Here is a 25063-nt window from a genome sequence, read left to right on the forward strand (position 1 = left end):
ATTCTTAGCTAAGACTTTTCTAACTGGAGATAATTATTGGACAACATTTATCATAGCTTTTTTCTTGAAAATTCTCCATAAGTTCATAATTCCTAATGGATCATGTAATTTAAGAGGAATCATTCTCATTCTTAATTCAGCAACTTGATCACTACTAGAAGGGTTGATTAAGATGCAATGTTGGGCTGGTTTGACTTCCATATAATTCTCTGGATCAAATTCTGGAACTGTACTCCAAATTCGTAGGACAGTAGATTGATTAATACTCATGCCTGGATGCCGTTTCTATAAATTCTGTCGTATATTTTTTACAATATTACGGACTATGGGAGGAAAGTCACGTAATTCTTCATTATGCCTAACAGTATAATACGATAAAAATCCTTTTTCAAAAAGCTGTGCTCCTAATTCAGGATTTCCTGTTTCATAACGTTCTCAATCTCCATTCATACTTTGCTTGGATATACCATAATCTTTTTCAGGAATATAAATTAATCCAGGAAAGTTACAATGAGGTTCAAAGACCCTAAGAGACTTTTCACCATAGACTTTCTTATATTCTATATCTTCTTCATTGGCAATTATCATCATTCTCTGAATCCATCTATCAAAATATTCAGTATATGAAGGATTATGGATATTCTTTCTCAATTATTAATTGTGTCAATCTATTAAAAAATGTCAGTTTCTTCTCTAATAATAAAAATATTTTTCATAAAATTATTAAACTTTTTTTTAAAAAGAAAAAACTAAAAAAATTATTTAAAAAAAGTTATACGAAAAAATAAATAATAAATAAATAAAAACAGGTTTTTTATCGTTTGTTTTCTAAATTTTTTTATATAATTTCCAGTTATTTTTTGTTTTTCTTTTTTTAAAAAAAAATCCTTCTTTTTGTATTTTTTTTAATTTATTTTTTAAAAGTTATTTATTATTATTTTTGAATTTATAAGGACAATTTTGTCTTTTTGAAAAAAAATTATGGTTATTTTTGTCTTTATGTTAGTCTTAGGAGAAGATATTGACATGTTTTGATAGTTTGATGGGTAACATTGACGCAATTGGTAATTTGGACATTTAGGGGATATTGATAATTAAGTGGTAGTTTAAGGGAGATAATGTATACTTTTCTCTTAATTTTTTTTTAAGCGAAATCAAGCTTGTTTACTAGCTGATCAATGGCTCAATAAATTGTTCAAATTACCTGTAACTCATTCATTTCTAATATAAAGTAAAGAAAATAAAATTATGGTTTTATTTTTACTAATTTCATACTAATTATTAATTAATTAATTATCGTCAAGACTTTATCATTTAAAGTAATTAAATAAATTAACTTCGATCTTAAGTAATTCAATCTCTAGTTTACATGTATGCTTTAGAATGTGTATATAAATTTATGAAAAATGCTCCAGTTTCTAATTTTTTTTTTTTCCCAAAAGTGGTTTCCAAATGATGTATCACAATCTCATAAATAAAATAAATTTACTATGCACACATACATATATTTATACATACATACGGAACACACATATATCTATATCAAAAGACAAAAGCCACAGTAACAATAACTAAAGCTATATTTATTATATTAGGAAGAGAATTCCTCATTTTACTTCAAATGTTCTAATTACAAAATTAAAATAATACTATAAAAAAAATAAAATGAAGTTGTACGAGTCGAGCCGAGTTTATATAAATATAGCTCGTTTAATAATTGGGCATAATTTTGTGCTCATGATTTGCTTATTTTTATTAAATGAACCGAGTTTATAAGACCGGGTTGTCGAACAGACTTGTTCATTTATAGCCCTATATACGAAGGCGAAGTAGTGATCTAAATAATAGTGCGTTTGTATTGGGCCAAGTAATAAACTAATCGCGTAATGGAAGCTGTTGAAATATAAAATTAAATATAAGTGGAAATTGGGCGAATCGTCAATAGGGATTTGGGATCGCCAATCACCTATAACTGAGAATTTTTGTTATTATCCTTGCCTCTCTCCTCTTTCGTCCGGAATATCTAAGAGGAAGCTTCTCGTTTCGAATAGGGGCCCACTTGAACAAGAGTCTTCTCTCGACGCTTATAGTTTTCCTTGCCCCCCACTCTTTTTAGCATGGATTGAAAAGAATCCCTATTTGCTAGTAGGAGCCTAAATGCACTCTAGAAAGTGTTTAATAGGTCATATTTTGATGGTATTAATTCAATAATATTGTATTACAATAATTTTTTTAACGTAGATAAGGTATGCCTTAATAAGAAAACCATGGGTGTGTCCTCCCCTTTTTGTCATTTCTCTTTCTCTTAAAAAAAAAAAAAAAAAAAAAAAAAAAAAAAAAAAATCATAACAAAACTCTTTTCCAAACAAACCCATATATTTATGATATTACATTGCGCGATCGTTCCTAAATGACGAACACCTGCAAAAGAGATAAGATTTAAAATTTGTCGAACTAGCCATAGAAAATGATTCCATACTTAAGTCAGTCAATATAATTTTTAAAGAGATATGATACATTGATACTTTAAGACACAACTCTTGATCACCTTATCCAAGTGGTAAGCTGGTTCCCTAGTTAGCTTTAGTTTTTGTTTTTTTTGTTTTTTTTTTTTCAAAAAAAAAATTACCACATAGACGTAGTGTGATCAAACTGATGATGATATGGGTGATACTATGGGTCATGCGTGTGGACGTTATTCCAAGTGTTTGAAATCTATGACAAGAAAAAGAGGTAGCATTATTTAGGTGGTGGTCCAGACTCCAGGCTGTCCAACTGGAAGATTATACATTAAAGAAAACGCGGGAGTCCAGCCTAAACTTTCTCGCTTTCACACTTAAGAATAATAAATGATCTTAGATATATGTCCATTGTCATGCATCTTCCAGTCCTTTTCTTAATATCAAAACTTGTGAATATTAGGTGGGAAAGAAAACCAATAAATAAATTCCTTATGGTTTGGGAACTGAATTTTCAAAATAATAAATAAAAAGGAAAAAAATTAGATAGTTATAATTATAGATGAGTTCAGCCAAAATAGAAATGCTTGCAAGTTGACAAGTGGGTTCGAATTTTGTAATGGAAATTATATTTTCACACAAATTTTATATCCTTTTGTGAATATTTCTAATATATTTTGTCTTTAGGAGAGGTTATACATCTCCCCCAATTTTATAAATATTTACTTCTTTTTTTTTTTTTTTTTTTTTTCTTAAGATGCAACATTTGATTGGTCTATTTTCAAATTTCCTCTTTCGATATAAAAAAAATTAAAGATTGTGCACCACACCACACCAAAATCTGGATTATGATCCTCTCAAATTATTTGTCTGAATTTAAAAGAATTCGGACAGTTAATTGTTAGAGACCATTTATAAGACTTACTTGACCAAATAAAAATTGGGTTGTCCAACCACTTATCCAGTCAAGTGAATCTCATAATTGTTCTCTCATAATCACCTGTTAAAATTATCTTAAAATCAAACAAATAATTTAAGAGAATTTTAATTCTCAAAACTTGTGATTTTGACACAAACTTCGATCAACGAATAAGTAGAAATTAGAATTTAAGTGGCGCCCATCCTTTAATTTTAATAAATTATTTTATTCTTAATTATATATTAAAAAAACATTTTTAAAAAAGGTAAACTTTTTAGAACAGCAAATTCTTTAAAGTGCATACTTTTCCAAATGATTTGGGATGGAATCATGCGAGCATTGCGGTGCAGTCTTTCAATTGCAAGTGAGTTGGCGGTTGCGGCCGATAGCGATGTTGATAGAGCAATTGGGTTTGTAGACATTGACATTATAGCTAGGGATCATAAAGGATAATTAGGAACCTTAAAAAGAGGAAAAAAAAAAAAAAAAAAAAAAAAAAAAAAAAAAAAAAAGGGATCATAAAGGATTTGTATCGGTGAATAGCTTAAATATGCATGTTTTTTAAGATTTAAAATAAGCATTGTTACACCGAAATTTCGTATTTTTTGCATTTTAAAATTAATTATAAAATAATGTTTAATTATTAATTTTGAGTTTAGAATGTTTATTAATATAAGAATATATATTATTTAGGAATCGAGAGTATTGAAAACAATGAAAAAAAGGACAAAGTTGTTTTTTCGAAGAGTCTTACGTGAAGACAAAGACTGTTTAGAGCCTAAAGAAAATGCAAGGAAATATTTTTAGAGTCTAAAGAAAAAAGCAGAAAAAAACATGAATAGAGAATAGAGAATAAAAAAATAGAAAATAGAATAAAAGAATAAAAGAAATAAAAGAAAGAGAAAATAAATGCTATTTCATGTAAAAAGCTTCTTTTGAGAAAAATGTCCCTTACCCTCTGTTTATTTTGACGTAAAATAGTTTTTGTCGTAAAATATTTTCGACGAAATCATTTTCAGAAAAAATAATTTTCTCGAAAATATTTTTCAATGTTTGGTTAGCACGAAAAAATTACAAGAGGCGAAAAAGCAAATAATAGAAGATAGAGTAAATTTGAGCATGTTGTGAATGAGGTTATAGATGTTTTGAATGAGTTGCAACATTGACAAATTTTTCGAGTAAAAAGAGATGCAAATTGTGCTTCTCATGGATTAGGCAAAGTAGTAGTTATCCATGTCATATATTAAATTTGGGTAGAACTTATAAGAGATACCAAGCTGTATTTATGATATTGTAATAGGAGAGCAAATGGCTCTATGATATGATGCTGATTATTAATAAAAATAGAATGCTCGGCCAAAAAAACTCATTTCTCTTTGGATTCTTAAAAAGAGGATTAGGATTCTTTGTAATTCTTAAAGGTATGCTATTCTTAAACTATTAACCGTCCATTTAAAATGATTGGTCATGATTTTGCCATATACTTCTTGAAGCAGTGATCCATTGACAGTACTGAAGACCTGGACCAAAGTCCCCTTAAAGCTAGCCGTCTAGGATGATGGTGGTGGTGGTGGATGTCAGTGATGGCGGTTTTAAGGGGTTGAAAGTCAGATTCATTCCCCCTTCCTCAAGCCGCGTAAAAAAGAAACCCATAAGAAAATGTTTTTTAACCAAAATGACACAATTTAATTTAAAAGGATACCCAAAATAATTTGAACCCTTTATGTTTTTTAGCAACATATGTGTTGTAGTTGGCAGAAGCTGAATCCAATACATATATATATATAGATTTGGAGGTGGCACGTGAGTGCGTATTGTGGTTCTCTAGGCTAAAGCTTTTAGGTCGAGCATGGATAAGAGACCATCCAAGAGTTACACATGCTGAATTCAGCCTCTGGACATGTGTGAGAAGCTTAAAATTCATGACTATGGCATGTAGAATACAACTAAAAAGATTTACATAGCGTATTGTCTGCTTCTTGGTGGTGCCAGATCGTGGTATTCGGTCGATCGACAGTGTTGTGAGTTTTAAAGAGTACTCGCAAGTGCACAAATCGTTTGCAATATAGCGTGTTGCAAGTGCGATGTCGAATCCATAGGAAAATGGTCAAAAGTAAGTGTTTTGCTCAATCAACCTCATTCTAACCTAGTTCCAAAAGTTTGAGGGTTAAACATGCACAAAAAATGCTAAGTTAAAGAGGAAGAAATGAAATATGTAAAAAGGGACTAAGGCTAAGAAATTCACCAAACCAAATCTAACAACTCACGCTCTTGGTTTCCACTTGAACACCCAAAGAACATTAAATTTATGGTGTCATTCAAATTTTTCAACCATAAACCTTAGAACCATTAAATGAATCAAACTCAAAGATAAATCACAAAGAGTATTCATTTGAAATGAAAATCATCTATTGTATCCATTCAAAGAATAAATCACAATGGATATCGTCTTCCAAACCGATAAAACAATGTATTCATCGGTTGAAACACATCAAATGTCCTATTTCTACCACCAACCACATTCATTGCAAAAGATAAAGCACTAAATGAATGGAACTTGAACAACATAATGATATAACATTAAATGTGCAAGTAGTACTACAAGAGTGTGAGTGTCATCAATGGAGAGGTTTCATCCTCAACCTTAGTTGAGAACTCTAGCCTCCCATGACTAAGAACACCACAAAAACTTGAAGAACAAACATGAAAATAGAAGAAAAGCTTTACAAAGACAAAAATGTCTAAAGAAAAGAGCTACTGAAATAAACTACAAAATGCACGAAATTAAACCTAGCTACTGCTCTCAGAACTCCCCCAACAAGGAGGCATGTCTATAGCTTTATAGAAGGAAATTAGGGTTAGAAACCCATGTAAAATGACTCCTTTAACCCCCTCTAGGGTTCCTCTCTTGCTAGAGACAACCAAAGTTACGAAACCAGCGTGTTCTGCTATTAAATCAAAGGGAGAACTGCTTTTTGTCATGGAGAAGCTCCTGATTGGGTGTTCTGGCGCGCTTATGCAAAAGTAAGTTATGGGAAATTTCGATCGATCGACTTCGGGCAAAATTTCGATCGATCGACTTTTTAGGACTTCCGAATTTTCAAGCATTTCCACATGAAATTTTGTCATTCCTCTCTTATTGACCTATAAAACACAAAAACACAAAAACTAACAAAAACATCAGAAAATAGCAAGGCTAAATGTCTAACTAATGTAAATCAAGGGGTCCAAATATACAATATTTGGTACTTATCGAATACCCCTAAACTTACATTTTGCTAGTCCCTTAGCAAAACAAAATGAAAAACAAAGCATGAAACATAATTCCTCTTTCGTGGGAGAAATGATTGCATTTAACATATGCAACAAGCCTTTTAAACCCCTAGGACTCCCTACTGGACGAGTGAAGTCTCGTGAGGATTTGACAGAAATGATATCCACAAACATTAAAATGTTGTATTATCAATTGAGCAAAAATCCGCATTAAAACACCAGGTTCACACATCATGAGCATGTTTAACAAAATGAATATCACATTATCATGTTATCAAAAATCGATCGACTCATAGTTGAAAAATTGAGATAGCACATTTTCAAAAGTGTAAGGTGTTAATAACATAAAATCATGAGGTTTCAATTTTTCTCAAAGCATGTGTATCAAAAACTCACAGGAGTTCCATCATATGAATATAACCAAGGCTTAAATGTGTAATTACTTTTATTCATTATTTTTGTGTCAGCTGTGCAATGCTTGACTCCCTTAAGCTTTCTAATTGACCTATGTAACGAGTGTTGGGCCAGTGACTCCCAAACCAGGTGGTTTTAGAGCACTAGATGTAAAACATCCCTAGGGGCTTACTTACTCAAGTAAAAAAGGCTACGAAGTCAAACTAGTCAAACAAACAACCAATCCTGAAATTCTCATCTTTTTACGTGAACACTCAATGCTTAGTGAGGCAAGAGGCCCGGTTACTCAATGAGAACTCAAATTGGTGATACTATTCTAAGTCAATTTTTTTTTTTTGATAATAAGCCAAGATTTCATCAACAAGTCATCCTATAAGTCTCAAGACACACATTCTCAAATCAAATTTCATACCTCACAGATCCTATGCTACTGTGCTTGTGATAAATGATTTAAACATGTCAAGTCTCAATAATCCAACAGATGAGTCAAAAGATTTCAGATTTTAATGACATGCAAAATTCAACATGTTAGACAAACCAATGATATGCAAACCATAGTAAAATGTAACCATGCTCAACTAACAATAAAAGTTTTTAAAAGTTTTTTTTTTTTTTTTTTTGGGTGAATAAACACAACATATCAACAAAAACAATAAATGATAACAAATAGACATGTCTATCCCACCCCCAAACTAAAATGACACATTGTCCCCAATGTGGCAAGAGATACAATATCGAAGTGGGTGCTACAAGCTGGGCACACTGCAAGAGAACATTCACCCCAAACTTGAACGGCAGACATTGTCCTGAAAATCACAACTAAAACAAAAAGAAACAAGATCAAATGATAAGGAAAAATAATGAGGGTTGCCTCCCACAAGCTCTAAGTTTTCAGTCTTCAACCAGACTTTCCATCATGACGACAATCATTCCGAGTAACTCGGATCCTCCAAAAGGGTCGTCTCAATCTCCAAGCTCGGTAACTCCAAAAATGGCTTCAGTCTTTGCCCGTTCACCTTGAAAGTACTGTCATTCTTTGGATCCTCAATCTCAATGGTCCCATAAGAAAATACTGAACGAACAATAAATGGGCTTGTCCATCGAGATTGGAGCTTCCCTGGAAACAGATGCAGACGCGAATTGTAAAGGACTTTTTGACCAGGTTCAAAAGATCGTCTCAATATGTTCTGGTCATGAACCTTCTTCATTAGTGCTTTGTACAACCTAGCACAATCATAAGCATCGTTCCTCAACTCTTCCAATTCGTTGAGTTGAAGCTTCCTCAGTGAGCCAGCCTTTGTGAGATCGAAATTCAGCTGCTTAATGGCCCAGTAGGCTCTGTGCTCCAACTCCACTGGCAGATGACATACTTTTCCGTATACAATACGGTAGGGTGACATGCCAAAAGGCGTCTTGAATGTTGTCCGGTACGCCCATAATGCATCGTTCAAATGAAGAGACCAATTTTTTCTTGACGGGTTCACCGTCTTCTCCAAAATCCTCTTGATCTCTCTGTTTGAAACCTTCACTTGACCGCTCGTCTGAGGTTGATAGGGAGTGGCAACCTTGTGCGTGATGCAATACTTCTTCATCAGCTACTCGAAGACCCGGTTGCAGAAATGCTTTCCACCATCACTAATAATTGCTCGAGGAGTACCAAAACGAGTAAATTTAGTGTCTTTTAAAAACTGAACCACAATTCTGTGGTCATTGGTTTTGCAGGCAACCGCCTCCACCCATTTGTCACAATCTCATGAATAAAATAAATTTACTAGGCACACATACATATATTTATACATACATACAAACACACATATATCTATATCAAAAGACAAAAGCCACAGTAACAATATCTAAAGCTATATCTATTATATTAGGAAGAGAATTCCTCATTTTACTTCAAATGTTCTAATTAAAAAATTAAAATAATACTATAAGAATAATAAAATGAAGTTATACGAGTCGAGCCGAGTTTATACAAATATAGTTCGTTTATTAATTGGGCATAATTTTGTGCTCATGATTTGCTTATTTTTATTAAATGAACCGAGTTTATAAGAGTGGGTTGTCGAACGGACTTGCGTAATAAAAGCTCTTGAAATATAAAATTAAATATGAGTAGAAATTAGGTGGATTGTCAATAGGGATTTGGGATCGCCAATCACTTATAATTGAGAATTTTTGTTATTATCCTTGCCTCTCTCCTCTTTCGTCCGGAATATCTGTGAGGAAGCTTCTCGTTCTGAATAGGGGCCCCCTTGAACAATGGTCTTCTCTTGACTTCTACAGTTTTTCTTACCCCCCACTCTATTTAGCAGGGATTGAAAAGAATCCATATTTGCTAGTAGGAGCCTAAATGCACTTTAGAAAGTGTTTAATAGGCCATATTTTGATGGTATTAATTCAATAATGTTGTATTACAATAATTTTTTTTTAAGTAGATAAAGTATGCCTTAATAAGAAAAACATGGGTGTGTCCTCCCCTTTTTGTATTTCTCTTTCTCTTAAAAAAAAGAAAAAAGAAAAGAAGAGGTTAAATCACTTTTTTTCATATTAACAACCAACTTTTTTCAATTTTTTTTTCCACCGTATGTCACATCAATCATTTCTTATTACTACTAAAAAAAATCATAACAAAACTCTTTTCCAAACAAACCCATATATTTATGATATTACAATGCACGATCATTCCTAAATGACAAACACCTACAAAAGAGATAAGATTTAAGATTTGTCGAACTAGCCATAGAAAATGATTTCATACTTAAGTCAGTCAATATAATTTTTAAAGAGATATGATACATTGATACTTTAAGACATAACTCTTGATCACCTTACCCATGCGGTAAACTGGTTCCTTAGTTAGCTTTAGTTTTTTTTTTTTTTAAAAGTAAAAAAAAAAAAAAGTTATCACATAGACAAAGGTGTATTTTTTTTTTTTTAAGTCAAACGTGTGATCAAACTGACGATGATATGGGTGATACAATGGGTCATGCGTGTGAACGTTATTCCAAATGTTTGAAATCTATGACAAGAAAAAGAGGTAGCATTATTTAGGTGGTGGTCCAGGTTCCAGGCTGTCCAGATTATACATTAAAGAAAGCGCGTGAGTCAAGCCTAAACTTTCTCGCTTTCACACTTCAGATTAAATATCAAAACTTGTGAATATTAGGTGGGAACGAAAACCAATAAATAAATTCCGCACGGTTTGGGAACTGAATTTTCAAAATAATAAATAAAAAGGAAAAAAATTAGATAGGAATAATGATAGATGACTTCAGCCAACAAGTTGACAAGTGGGTTGGAATTTTGTAATGAGAATTTTATTTTCACACAAATTTTATATCCTTTTGTTAATATTTCTAATATATTTTATCTTTAGGAGAGGTTATACATCTCCCCCAATTTTATAAATATTTACTTTTTTTTTTTTTTTCTTCTTAAGATGCAACATTTGATTGGTCTATTTTCAAATTTCCTCTTTCGATATAAAAAAAATTAAAGATTGTACACCACACCACACCAAAAGTTGGATTATGATCCTCTCAAATTATTTGTCCGAATTTAAAAGAATTCGGACAGTTAATTGTGAGAGACCATTTATAAGACTTATTTGACCAAATAAAAATTGGGTTGTCCAACCACTTATCCAGTCAAGTGAATTTCATAATTGTTCTCTCATAATCACCTGTTAAAATTATCTCAAAATTGAACAAATAATTTAAGAAAATTTTAATTCTCAAAACTTATGATTTTGACACAAATTTCGATCAACGAATAAGTAAAAGTTAGAATTTAAGTGGCGCCTAGCTTGTAATTTTAATAAATTATTTTATTCTTAATTATATATTAAAAAAATATTTTTAAAAAATGAAAACTTTTTAGAACAGCAAATTCTTTAAAGTGCCTACTTTTCCAAATGATTTGGGATGAAATCATGCGAGAATTGCGGTGCAGTCTTTCAATTGCAAGTGAGTTTGGCGGTTGCGGCCGATAGCGATGTTGATAAAGCAATTGGGTTTGTAGGCATTGAGGATCATAAAGGATAATTAGGAACCTTTAAAAAAAAAAAAAAAAAAAAAAAAAAAAGGATCATAAAGGATTTGTATCGGTGAATAGCTTAAATATGCATGTTTTTTTAGATTAAAAATAAGCATTGTTACACCGAAATTTTGTATTTTTTGTATTTTAAAATTAATTATAAAATAATGTTTAATTATTAATTTTGAGTTTAGAATGTTTATTAATATAAGAATATATATTATTTAGGAATCGAGAGTATTGAAAACAATGAAAAAAAGGACAAAGTTGTTTTTTCGAAGAGTCTTACGTGAAGACAAGGACTGTTTGAAAATTCCTCACCCTTCTTCTACCTTAAGAATTATTTTTGAATGATTGAAAAATAAAATTAATGTGATATAAAGTTGAAATAATTTACATGAAAAAGTGAAAATTTTTTGTATTATAGTGAGTTTTTTATTTAAAAAATAAAAAAAAAAATATTGATGTGATATAAAAAATAAAAAAAATTAAGAATGTTTTAAAATTGACTTTTTTTTTTTTTTTTTTTTTTTATGAAGTAAAAATAAGAAAAGAGAAGGGAAAAGAAAAGCATGAGAAAGAAGGAAAACAATAAAGGTAGGACCCATGACTTGGAGGACAATGCTATGTGCTAGCCTACTGCGTGAGACGTGAACAAAGTTGTGGCCCACAACTTGTGGGTGAAGACCAATTGAAGCAGGCTTTAAAAGTTTAGTTAAAAACAAAAGCATCTTTTGTGCCCTTTTTGTTAATTAGCTCCGATCCTATCCTTTTGTCATCTACAATTTGAAAGCAGGAAGGGTTATCGGTTATCATTTCTCTCCTCAATCTCATGCTCTCTGGAATCTACTGCCTTGGTTTGGATAAAAAGAAAAACAAAAGGTGGAACCAGATGTTCAACATTTTTCTCAACTGACCTTTGTTCTTATTTTTCTGGAGAGTTTATTTTTATTTTGCTAGCTAGATGTTTAGGACTTTGATGATGGAATATATTTTCATAGTCATGTGTAACTAAATCTCTAGCTAAGGTTAGGGATGAAACTTTTAACGAGATTATAATTTTTATTCTCCAACTTTTTTTTTTATGGTTTTTAATGTATAATCTTTTTATTTGATTGCATTATTTATTTTAGAAAATAGTTTTTGTTCTGTAAAATTCGTTGATTCATTGTTAACTACGGATACAGTGAATACTTGAAATTTCCTGTGAATCAAATAACCATTTTGAGTAGCGAAATCAATCAATTTTAAGATTAATTTTTTAATGATATTTTCTTTACGATCACTGCTCTATTTTTCAATTGGGTGCACTCCTTAACTGCCTCTCAATTGAGTTATAAAGTGAGTCAAGGAATAAATATTATGGTTTTGTTAAAAGTAAACCCCAATGTCTTAGCATTGGGACATTATTTAATAATTAATCTATAATGTTTGGAGCCCCGACCTGTTAACATAAACGAGTTGTGTAATGTCTAGGATATTATTTAATAATTAAAGTATAAATTTAAGTAAATAATTGGTTAAGTTAATTTAGTGTATTTAAATTACAAGAGAATATTTTTAAAAGACCAAAGTTTATAAAATGGGTTTATCAGGATTAAATAAAAACAAGTCTATTTAGTGTGATAAAATAAAATAAAGTGTTTTATTTTTATCCTATAGACTCGTAAATGGTAGCCAAGAAAAGAAAATGCAAGGAAATATTTTTAAAGTCTAAAGAAAAAAATAGAAAAAAAACAGAAAAGAATAGAGAATAGATAATAAAAAATTAGAAAATAGAATAAAAGAAATAGAAAATAAAATAAAAGAAAGATCAAGAGAATCAAGAAGGGGCGTGTCTTCTTAAGGGAATGAAAAAAAAAAAAAAAAAAAAAAAAAAAAAGGAAAAAAAAAAAAAAACAAATAAGAAGAAAAGAGAAGCAAGAGTCACGTGAGAAAAGTCGAATAAACAAAAAAAATATGGGACATGTCTGGCCTTTTAATAAAAGAGGTGGACAGCCTTTAAACAAAAAAATAAAAATAAAGGTGTGAGCGGATTCCTACGCCCCACGCGTGGAACAAAATGAAGGGCCAAATGGCCCTTCACAAAAATGAAGGGGGCCATTCGCCCTTCACAATTAAAAGAGGTAGAATGCTTCTTTTGAGAAAAATGTTCTTCACGTTCCGTTTGTTTTGCCGTAAAATAATTTTTGTCGTAAAATATTTTTGACGAAATCATTTTCAGAAAAAATGATTTTCTCAAAAATATTTTCTAGCGTCTGGTTAGCACGAAAAAATTACAAAAGGCGAAAATACAACTGTTGTCGGAATCTGGTAACGTTCGGTCGCCATTGCCGGATTCTGACGAGCATGTTTGGTCGGATCCAGCCGGACTCCTCCGGATCCGGTCAGATCCAGCTGTATCCCGGCCAATTTGGCCAAATCCAGCAAAATCAGTGACCGGATTTGATTGTATTAGATCTTCAAAAAATTATATTAAAGAGAGACGTAGTGCAGATTGCGAATGCGGTAAAGGCAAATAATAGAAGATAGAGTAAATTTGAGCATGTTGTAAATGAGGTTATAGATGTTTTGAATGAGTTGCAACATTGACAAATTTTTCGAGTAAAAAGAGTTGCAAATTGTGCTTCTCATGGATTAGGCAAAGTAGTAGTTCCATGTCATAGATTAAATTTGGCTAGAACTTAGAAGAGATACCCAACTGTATTTTATGATACTGTAATTGGAGAGCAAATTATGATGACCCTTTTTTTTTTTTTTTTTTAAACATACATAAATAAATGAGCCATCACTGTCGTACGACTACATGTCGCTCAACCAATATATGGTATACATCCCATAATATGTACCTGATGTACAGAGTTAACATCTATGCAGCGGAACATATAAACATTATCAGGATATATAGTGGGAATGCACTTCCATAAACATAACTATTTTACATCATGCATCAAACTAAAGAGTCATACATGAGTCTATCTGTTTAAGGCTTATCAACATATACGTACATTACATCACAAAAGAATGGCTTTACAAAATAATAAGTAACATATATGTCACAAGCCATATACAAAAGTAGACAAAAGAATAGACAATCCGCGGTCCTTAATTTACATTACAACTGTCGCGTCGAGCTTCAGTTGTAGCATGATGCTTGTGCATTGCACAAGAAAAGGCATTAAAATTGACCTTCAAGAGGTTGGAGGGCCATATATACTTTCTAAAGCGTTTATAGAGGAGGGTATACCTTATACGTCCTTCCGGCGATGAGGTGTTCAACCAACGTGCATGCTTTATTCTGAAGGTTGGTTGATTGTGCCTAATTGTCTCACTTTAGTTATAACAGACTACAAAATGTGCCTAATCCCCACAAGCATAATTTATATTGATACCTTTCAGGTGACATAAATGTATCCAAGCATAATGACCTTGAAATCATTAATAAGTTTATGTATGAGCTTTTACCATTAGCGTCTTTGAAATTGTAAAAATTTCAAATGTAGAAGAATTTGTAGTTAGCATTGTTTAATACATATTGTATTTGGATGATGACCATGTAGCATTGTATCTGAAGACTCTGGACATTGTGACTAGCTATGACTCGCAGCTTTTGGTTTGGGTTTGCTTGCTATGGTTGCAGGGGCTCTAAAATATTTCAGTCCCTGTCTTCGTGTTTTTGTGATCTTTTGTTTTGTTTTTATGAATGGCTTGTTTTTAGTTTTTATGTTTATTACAAAAAACAAAAAAATCTTAAATAATTCTTGGTCGTAGAAGCTACAGAACTCACATTTTTTGTTAGAATTGCTACTGGATGGATAACGTGGAGTAAGAAGCAGGGTAGGGATATTTTTTATTTTATTTTTTGGACTTTGCATCCAATAACTGACGCAGTAATTTTCTTTTTAATATATATATATATATATATATATATATATATAAATGATGTGACACACTTATTAATGTGACACACGCGTAAATCGTTAATTTTAACAGTAAAGTAATAGTGAAAGTGAGAGACCTATTTAAATCATAAGCGAAACCTAAAAATTTTATTCTTGAAATTAGAAATTTAAAGATTAAATTTAAATCATATAAAAATTTAAGGACTAGATATAATTTTTCCCTTAAAAAAATTATCAACCCTAGCATTAGTCCCTCGTGACAAAAACTTGATGCAGATTGGTGGCTTAACCCCAGCCAGTGCAAGGATAGAAGCAGGCAAAGTCGATATCCCATCCCCACATATCAAACCAGAAGCTATTGCAGGCCCAAAAGCATCTGCCTTGGCCTTGTTTATCTTCTCCCACACGAACAATATCAAGCTCCCAATACACATATCAATGGCGAAATACGATCCTAAATAGAAAGGTATTGCCATCGCCATTGGAAGTGGAATGAACCTCGCCCATCTCTTATCCACTGAATCTCTAATCAAATTTATCAGAACGGCCGCAGCGAAAAACCCATAACAAAGCCGAAGGCAATTCTCTGGTAGACTCGAGAAGCCCTCTACCCCCAACAAAGCCATGTTCCGGTACATAAGAGCATAAGGGGCAGGATATTGGCTTCCAGGCACCCCAAGGTCAAAGGCCTTGTAAAAGAGCAAAAAGACAAAGGGGGAAATCACACAACCCATTGCTGTGCCAATTACTTGGCTCACAAACATGGACCGGGGTGAAGCTAGAGTTAAGTAGCCAGTCTTGAAATCCTGCATGAGATCAGAGGCTGTTGAGACAATGTTCATCATAACCCCACAAGCTGCTAGGCCTACAAGAACTCCGCCATGAGAGGCACCGGCCCATGCTCCAATTGTAAAGATGGCAAGCTTTCCATACATGGATTGCAGGGACCAATCAGTGAGCCCACAACCATATGCATTGCAGAAAGCCAATGCGGGGGCAAATATGTAGATCACCAATATGTAATACAATTTGAGCTGGTGAAAGATATGTGGAAGAATGGCTGTAGATATGGCAGCAATAGCAACATAGCCTCCAATGGCAAACCATGATGGAATTTGATCCTTGAGAAAGAGTTGGGTCCGGCGCTTGTCGTCATATGACACCTTAGAGCTCACTTGAGAGGAATGGTCTTCAGTGGGGAGATCAGAGCTCACATCTTTGTACTTAAACTGATGAGACAAACCTATGATGGTTCGACCTAGAACCTTGAGGAAGTTGTATAGACCGTCGCCTAGGATCATGGCTATGGCTGTAAATACCTGAATAAAGGCTATATATTAAGTTTTCGATAAACAGAAAAGCCTTAGCGTAGGATGAAAATAGAGACGTGTTATACTTCTTTTCGTTGTCCTTTTGCCATGCATTCTACTTTTCAAAATAACTATCGAATCTGTGGGGCTCAGATAGATCCCACACATAAACCTCACAAGACTACTGGTAATTTTGATAAGTACGTAGAAGGTTGAGAGAAGGATCTCATGAAAATATAGGGGCGGTATGGCTGTCTCTTTAGTGGGAACTTACCTTATATCCTAGAAGACCGCGTAGATCGGTATCTAACAGGTTTGCAGGATACCAGTCACCCTCTCTTTTTTCTATGAGAGGCCACATCAGACCACAAGAAAGAATCCATCCAACCAAGAGTGATATATTTATGATACGGGGACAAATCATTCCAACTCCAACATATGTTGCTGAGAAATTAAAATCAAAACTGCACAACAATTAATAATGGTTTCGCATTAGCCACAACATCACTAAATGAGAACAAGCTAGGCTCAGTTGAAGCAAATTTTTTATCAAATGCAAATTCTTCTTTGCATAAAGTAGATGGATTGAAATTTTATTAAAAGGAAAGTGAAGGGTAATTATATATATTACTTGCATTTATATGCTTTGAGCCCTAATGAAGGGAAGCTTGCAAACTGGGCCGGTTCGAGCCTCAGGCGGATTAAGCGGCCGCTTAAGGCCTCCAATTTAATAAGGCCCGCAATTAAGAAATATTAATAGAAATTTATTTAAAAAAAAAATGAAAGGCCTTAATAACCATCAATATTCTTTAATTAAGACCACAAATTATTGTAAAAGTATAATTAAGAAATGCATTAATATCATGCAGGCGATCTCAATTTAATAAGGTCAGCAATTATGAAATATTAATGAAGATTTATTTCCAAAAAAAAAAAATTAAGGCCTTAATTACCATCAATAATTTCAATTAAAGCCATAAATTATGGTAAAAATATATTAAGAATGAATTAATATCATTGCATGAGATATGAGGTTTTTCTCTCTCTCTCTTACATGTGTTGCTTAAGTACACACAACATTAAAAAATAGGGTATTTATGATTGAGTCCAAGGTTCAAAATAGAATGGAAAAAAAAAAAATATGCTAAGAAGATGAAAAGTCTCTAAATATCTTATTTAATTCCCCAAATTATGGTAAAAAGTAATTAAGAAATACATTAATATCATTGCATGAGATATATATAGTTTTTTTTTTTTTTTTTTTTTTTTTTTTTTTTTTTTTTTCTATCTCTCTCTTACATGTGCTGCTTCAGTACACACACAACGTTCAAAAATATTGTATTTACGATTGAGTCTAACGTTCAAAATAGAATGGAAAAAAAAAATTAAATGTTAAGAAGATGAAAAATCTTTAAATATTTTATTCAATTACAAATCCTACTCTACACAAGTTTCCATTTTTTTTTTTTTTTTTTTTATCTCAATTTCCCTATTCAAGTCTTATATATTCAAAGAGAGCCCCTTCTATAAGGATGGACTATAAGAGTGATGTTTTACAGCATCTAATAAAGAGTCGACACATCATTAAAAGACTAAAATACATTAAGCATGAGAAGCACCCAATATTTTCCCATTCAAAGAACCCATCTGGTTTTAAACCCACCACCTGTTCAGCCCCACCCGCCGCCGGATTCCGTCGACGGCCACCGCCAAATTCGACCGGAAACTACCAATGTCGACAAAGATCCGGCCATAGAGAGCCAGATCTCTTTTTGTCTGGAAACCCACGCACACCAGCGTGAGTTTCCAGCCGGACCCACCAAATCCACGCCAGTGTGCATGGGTTTCGGACGTCGACATAGATCCGGCCACAGAGAGCCGGATCTCTCTTTATTCGGAAACCCACGCACACCGGCATGGGTTTCCGGCCGGACCCATCCAAACCCACGCCGGTGTGCGTGGGTTTTAGTCGGATCTCTGTGGCTGGCCGGATCTCGCTTCCGAGTGATCTCAAATCTGGACGAATCCCGATGGTGGCTGACTCCATGGATTCTGGCGAAAGCTTCGGCTGGAGAGGTGGGTCCGGCGGAGGCAAGGGTCCAGCGAAGATTAGAGAGAACAGTGATGAGTAGGGGATTTGGTGTTTTCAGGTTTATAGTATTTTTGTTGTAATTTTTGGTTTTTTATGAGTTGTTAACTTATAATTGGATGCTGGAAAATGGGAGTTTTACAGCTCATCCTTATTGAAAGTAAACTCATTGAAATTTGAATTTTTCTCTTCTTCTCCAATTTCATTATTTTCTAATAACTTAAAATCATTTCATATCTGATCAGTGATTTAAAAAAAGAAAAAAAAAAAGAAAAAAAAGAAAAAAAAGAGAAGAAGAAGAAGAAAGGTTAGTTACTAAAAACTCAATCAATTAATCAATTGCATTAATTTTTTTTATTCTATTTTAGGAAATGTTTTTACACTAATTTGTCTTTCCTTGTGCAGGTTAAAAGTGTTAGATAATCATATCATAAAGATTAAAATCTTACCTAAGAATCTAAGATCAACAATATCACAAGAAATATTAAATGGATTAGCCATATTATCAATTGAAAAAAAAAAAAAAAGTTAAAAAAACTTAATAAGTAATTTTGCATCTCAAAAAGCAAGAAGAATGAATTTTAAATTAAATAATATTTAAATAAAAAGCCTCACTTAAACTTTTCTCCTAAAACCCTAAAATGTATGGAGTTGGCCTTGCTTGCAAATCCACAATCGTGTCCAGCAGTATAAAACCATTGGAAGAAACCCCATAAAAAGCTGAAGGTGAAAAACTTGCCCAACTCTCTCACCTGTTTCCTGAATAAGTAGAACAGAAAAGAACGATATTTTAAATTTTCATTTGGTCACATTTATCTTGATACCATTTATGCTTCGTTTGTTTTGACGTAAAATGGTTTTAGGAAAGTCATTTTTTGAAAAATATTTTTTGCCGAAAGCATTTTTGGGTGTTTGGCACGTACGGAAAATCATAAATATTTTTGTATTTTTATTCAATCATATTAACCTATAAAAATCAATTTTTATTCAAAACATATAAATATTAATGTAAAATAATATAAAAATTATCGGTGACAAGATTTGTCACTGACCGATAGAATTCCGGCCACTTTTATCGAATTTCAATTATTATAGCAAGAATCCGAGATAAAGGCCAGAATCAGGACAGTTTCGTCGGAATCTGGGTTGGCCGGTTTCAGGCGAAAGTGGACGGATTCCAGCCAAAACTGTCGAAATCCGGCATAGAACGGCCGAACTTCGGCCCACTGGCCGAATCCTGTTAGAACCGCTGGAATCCAGCCAGTAGGTTGGAATCTGCCCAGATCCCGGCTAGTCGGCAGGGATCCGGTCATTCTAGCCTGCATTTTTTGGCTAGATCCATCTGGCCAGCTGGAACTCGGCCGTTCTAGGTGGGATATTTTGGGCAGATCTGTTTGACCAGTAGGCCGTTCTGGCCTGATCAGGCCAGATGGCTGGAATACGACCAGTTTGGTCGCCATAATTTGAGCTGACCGAATTCTTGCGAAGATGGCCGGATTTCGTCACCGGATTCTTGCGAGATTGACCGGATGTTATCCGATTTCAGTATTGACAAGATTTCGGTGATGGTCAACTGCTTGAATGTGAAGGTCGACTGTGTCGTTTAAAATGGGTCAAATGCATATGACGTCTTCGAAAAATGATCTACGCTTTTAAAAAGCGTAAATTATTTTTCGAAATTTACTAAGCATTTTTTGTTAAACAGAAATTGTTTTTTGGTTGAATATTGTTTTCGTCCCTACCAAACATCCAAAAATGCCAACGTTAAAACAAACTGAACATTAATTTAACTTTTTTTTTTTTTTTTTTTTTTTTTTAAGGTTCTAGAAACCATGAAGCATTAAGTGTCAGGTACGTTACTTTACTAGTTTGGCTCCACGACGAGTCTCGAAGCTGTTGATAAGAAGAGCGGTTGCAGTACCACTTGGATATGTTAGTTTGAAGTCTAGGACCATAATCTGACACCAAACATGAAACGCATCATTAAAAAAAAATAAAAATAAAAATAAAAATAAAAATAAAAATAATGATTCTTGCATAACAGTTGTATAACTGTTATGCAAGGTTTTAGAGACATGAGATGAGTCCCATGTGGTATGTTTCACTATATAGGTCCCACGTGAGACCCATCCCGTGTCTTTAGAGTGGTGCATAACAGTTGCACAACTATTGTGCACCAATAACTTTTTAAAAATAATTTTTTTTTTCTAATTATTTTCTCATTCTTTATTTTTAAAATTACTATTAAATTTATAGGGTGTATCTCAATATAGACTATACAAATTTAATAATAATTTTTTTAAAAAAAAAATAAGAAAAAGAAAAAAAAAGAGAGAAGGACTGAAAAAGAAATATGTATAACACATCTCAAGAAGAAAACGAGCACTATGACCAGGTTTTCTTAACTTATTCTTTTCTTTAACTTTTATATGTGAATTTACTGAACATGAGAAATATGCTATATATTATACCTTTCGGAGGGGCACCACCGAGAAGAGTCCAAGAAAGCTGACAACAAAGAGAAAGCCGATCATCCATACCAATGACGGGTTTTTGAAATCATGAGTATTTGATGATTGTTTGGCAATGTCTTCACTCATTCCAAAGAGATAACTTCCAAAACCTCCTGTTAATAGAAATCAATTGAGAAAAACGTGTTATATATTTATAAATTACAAGAAAATAAATATTTCTCAGCATTCATATAAGTGGCTTGGGCCAGATTTATCACAAAACATGGTTAGAAACATGACACTGCTCAACAAAAATTGAGTCTTTGTGCAACAGTACTTTTAAACTATCTCCTTCATCCAGCTGGTTTTCAGATTTTTCGACAAAGTAACATATTTTTGAACGAGAAGAAAAATTGAGGAATTATCACAGGGTGCTGCAGAGATTTAGAATGCAAAAGGTGTACTATAATGAATTATAATTTGGCTGATGACAAGAGAAATCAACTATAACAAAAATAAAAAAACAAATCCAATAATTATTAGACCTTGTCATATGAAATATTTATGAAATGTTTATGTGTGGTATATATGTAGTATGATTTGTTAAATACGTGTCGAACTACAAAACACAAAATGGGTAACCAAGATGGGACCAAAAACGACTGTGGATAACACAGCCTGAAAGGATATGTCATGTGTGGAGAGAAAGGAAGCTTGTTTTTCCATGTTCCATTATTTATTTTTTTGGTTTTTTGTTCTTTGTGTAAGGTGAGGACGAGGGTACGGTTCTTTCTTGTTTGTTACAGATCATTCAAATTTTTTGGGCTGGGTGGTGGTGGACTGGTGGTATATATGGTGCTAATTAAGATTATGGGCGCACGTGCACATTCCACATGCCTCATCCTATGAAAAAGCAGATGAGAGAAGGGCAGGCATACCATTGAAGGCGATGCCGGAGGAGGCGACAACACAGGTCTGGATGACAGTGTTTTCCTGCCTGGTGAAGGGCTGCTTCAACAAGCCGGACTTCCCAAGCAACTTGGTCCAAGTATTGACGAAGAAGAACCCTAAGAGACCGGCAGGGACGCTGAGGGAAGGAAGGAAACCGGTCGTGAGGCTGAGCTTCATCACTATGAAGCAGAACAGTATGCTCAGCACAAAGCTCACCAGGAAGGCTCTCACCGTCAGCTGCTTCCTCCACGACGGCACCTCTTGGTCCTCAAATAGCCTCTCCACCGACAACTCTCCCAAATCCTTGAGCTTCCGGTTGTCGTGGTTATGATTCCGATCTTCTTCCGGATCGTAACCGTTCTCCACCTTGTCCTCCCTCCCATTTTTATTCATATTTTTTTTTTTTTCTCTCCAAGAAAATGGATTATGGAGTTGGAATCTTTGGGGAGTACGTAAATGTTGTTAGAATCTGTAGAATATATTCCTGGGGGTGCTTTAATACATAATGGGAGTTTTCCTGTTTTCACACAAGCGGTGACAAGGATGTCTCTAGTATGTTTCAACTGAACCGAAGACGAGCCATTTGGTATAAAAATAAAGGTAAAATTGTCTTTTTATAATTTTTATTTTGGATAATTTTACCTTTTCACTTAAACTAACCGGTATGGCTGTACAAGCGATTGCGGCTAGTGGTTATTGGCTATAACCACTAATCGCAACCGCCTAAGGCGATTATTGAATTTTAACAATTGCAACCGTTTTGCTTAGGCGGTTAGCAGTAATTTTATTACTAGTGCTTAGCGGTTATTAAATCTTATAACTGGCAGTTGAAAACTGCTTTTTTATGTGGACTTTTAGGTCGGTTTTTGAGCTTTTTTTAATTTTTAATTTTTTTAAAAAATAAGGGCTTATCAAATAAGTAATCGAAAGAATCAATTTCGTATCCATTGACAAAGGTATTGTAATCCTCAATTCCCTGTAAAATTAAATAATATATAGCAAGAAAAGCGTAAAGAATTATATATCCATATACATAAATGAACTTGAAAAAAAAAGGGTATAAGTTGCATAACAAGCTTACCAATTTAAATACCTATTTGGCCGATGGGATTTCTATCAAACCCCCTTAATTTGTTACCTTAAAGATGAATTGTACGTAGGACCTTGGAAAAAATTGAATATGGCATCGGAATCTTAGATTTAAAGGCTTAAAGGTAGTGATTTGAACTTTTTGCAGATTTTAAGATATTGATAATAAATTGTGATCCCAAGTATAATCTTTGCTTGTTATCAAAGAGAACAAAAATTTTAGTGCGAATGAAAGATTTTTTTTTTTTTTTTAATAAAATTAAATACATCACTTTGTGTATCGAAGTTATTTATTTATTTTTATTTTTATAATAAATATATAATATAAATATTTTTATTATTTATATATAAGGGTAGGCGGTAGCGGTTATTAACCGCCTACCCCTAAAATCTTTAACTGCTTCGCTCTAGGCGATTAGCGGTTATTTATAACTGCGTTCAAAAGCGGTTATGTGGTTAGCGGTTACGGAGTGGCTATAATCGCCCCATTTGTGCAGCCCTACTAACCGGCTCATTTAAAATTCATTTAAACTTGAGAGGATCCAAATGTGTAATGCCCAAAGGTAGAGTTATTACCTCTCACATCAATTGAGGCGTGAATGAGAGAGTGATAGGAAAGTCATGCATTTGTTTAAACTTTGCTCTTTCAAATTTTTTTTATTATTATTTTTTTAGCGAAATCAAAAGCTTGTTTACTAGTTGCTCAATACATTGTTCAAATTACCCATAACTTATTCATTCGTAGTATAAAGTAAATAAAATATAATGATGGTTTTTTTTTTTTAGTAATTTCATACTAATTATTAGTTAATTAATTATTGTTAATATTTTATCATTTGAATTAATTAAATAAATTAACTTGAATCTTAAGTAATTAAATCTCGAGTTTACATGTATGTTTTGGAATATGTATATAAATTTATGAAAAATGCTATAGTTCTCAATTTTTTTGCCCCAAAAGTAGTTTTCAAATGATGTATCATAATCCCATAAAGAAAATAAATTTACTATGCACACATACATATATTTATACATACACAAACATATATCTATATCAAAAGCCATAGTAACAATAATTAAAGCTATGTCTATTATATATTAGGAAGAATTACGAAATTAAAATAATATTATAAAAATAATAAAAATGAAGTTATACGAGGCGAGGCGAGTTTATACGAGTATAACTCGTTTCATAATTGGGCATAATTTTGTGTTCATGATTTGCTCATTTTTATTAAATGAACCGAATTCGAATCGAGTTTATAAGAGCGGGTTGTCGAACGGACTTGTTCCATTACAACCCTATACACAGAGGCAAAGCAATGATCTAAATAACAGTGCATTTGAGTTTGGCCAAGTAATAAACTAATCGCGTAATGGAAGCTGTTGAAATATAAAATGAAATATCAACGGAAATTAGATGGATCGTTAGTAGGGGTTTGGGATCACCGATCACCTATAATTGAGAATTTTTGTTATTATCCTTGCCTCTCCTCTTTTGTTCGAGATATGTGAAAAACACAAACAAAATTACAGAAAACACCCACAAAAGTGTGGGAAAACAACAGAAATACAATAAACAAATAACAAAAAACCATAAAACACTAGCAGCATCTACGGAAGAGGAGCTCGCACGGTGGTTGACGACCATCTACGCGTCGGCTTGTGAGACCCAGAAGCCAGTAAGATCTACCCATGGGCGCGTGTGGGCCACGCGCTGGCGCGTGCTGGCCGGATGGAGGCGGGATCGGTGGCGGATGGAAGCGGTGAAGCTGAGGAGCACGATGGAATGGCGCATTTGAGGGTGGGGCTTCCAGAAATTGACAGATCTGAGTTTGAGAAACCCAAATCTAAAAACTTCAAGAAAATGACGGATCCGCCAAAGGGAACGGTTGGGGGAAGCAGATTCTGACAACATGGTGGAGGAAGAGCTAACGTTGCTGTTATTGAAAGATAAAACCTGAAAAGAGGCGGATAGGGCCTTCAAGAAGGCGGTTGGAGCCTTAGAAGAGGCTAGAAAGGGAGGGGGAGGTAGGAAGAGGGAAGAAAGGGGGAAGAGGGAGGATTTCACTACCTCCTCCTCAGTATTCATGACTAACAGAAAAGCTTTCTTCAGGACCAAGAGAGAGAACGAAGAAAATAAGGCTTTTTTTTTTTTTTTTT

The 25063-nt window shown here is 33.3% G+C and overlaps 2 protein-coding genes across 2 annotated transcripts in view; both read right to left on the bottom strand.

Annotated features, from left to right (window-relative positions):
* Positions 1-22229, bottom strand: part of LOC133867379 (probable metal-nicotianamine transporter YSL7) — a 28204-nt gene extending 5975 nt beyond the window's left edge. Inside the window, exon 1 of the mRNA XM_062304118.1 lies at positions 22209-22229. Within this exon, the coding sequence (XP_062160102.1) occupies position 22209 (1 nt within the window). The 5' untranslated portion in view covers positions 22210-22229. The remainder of the gene's footprint in view (positions 1-22208) is intronic.
* On the bottom strand, positions 436-22273 carry LOC133865557 (probable metal-nicotianamine transporter YSL7). The gene is made up of 9 exons (XM_062301977.1): positions 21799-22273; positions 20879-21033; positions 20268-20365; positions 19073-19166; positions 19023-19027; positions 16950-16985; positions 16593-16782; positions 15216-16327; positions 436-604 (listed from the first exon to the last, which is right to left on the bottom strand). Exons 1-9 carry the CDS (start codon positions 22202-22204, stop codon positions 436-438), a joined length of 2265 nt encoding a protein of 754 aa, XP_062157961.1. The 5' UTR covers positions 22205-22273.
* Between the last annotated feature and the right edge of the window lie 2790 nt (positions 22274-25063).

The sequence above is a fragment of the Alnus glutinosa genome, chromosome 4 (assembly GCF_958979055.1).
Source record: "Alnus glutinosa chromosome 4, dhAlnGlut1.1, whole genome shotgun sequence".
Classification (NCBI taxonomy): Eukaryota; Viridiplantae; Streptophyta; class Magnoliopsida; order Fagales; family Betulaceae; genus Alnus; species Alnus glutinosa.

Bases quoted from the DNA above. Each gene is read 5' to 3' on its own strand.
- LOC133865557 (XM_062301977.1), bottom strand. From the start codon at position 22,204: ATGAATAAAAATGGGAGGGAGGACAAGGTGGAGAACGGTTACGATCCG. The intron at 21,034-21,798 runs GTATGCCTGCCC...TTCTATTAACAG, and splicing joins CTCCGGCATCGCCTTCAATG to GAGGTTTTGGAAGTTATCTC. The intron at 16,783-16,949 runs GTAATATATATA...ATTGTTGTGCAG, and splicing joins CTCAAAGCATATAAATGCAA to TTTTGATTTTAATTTCTCAG.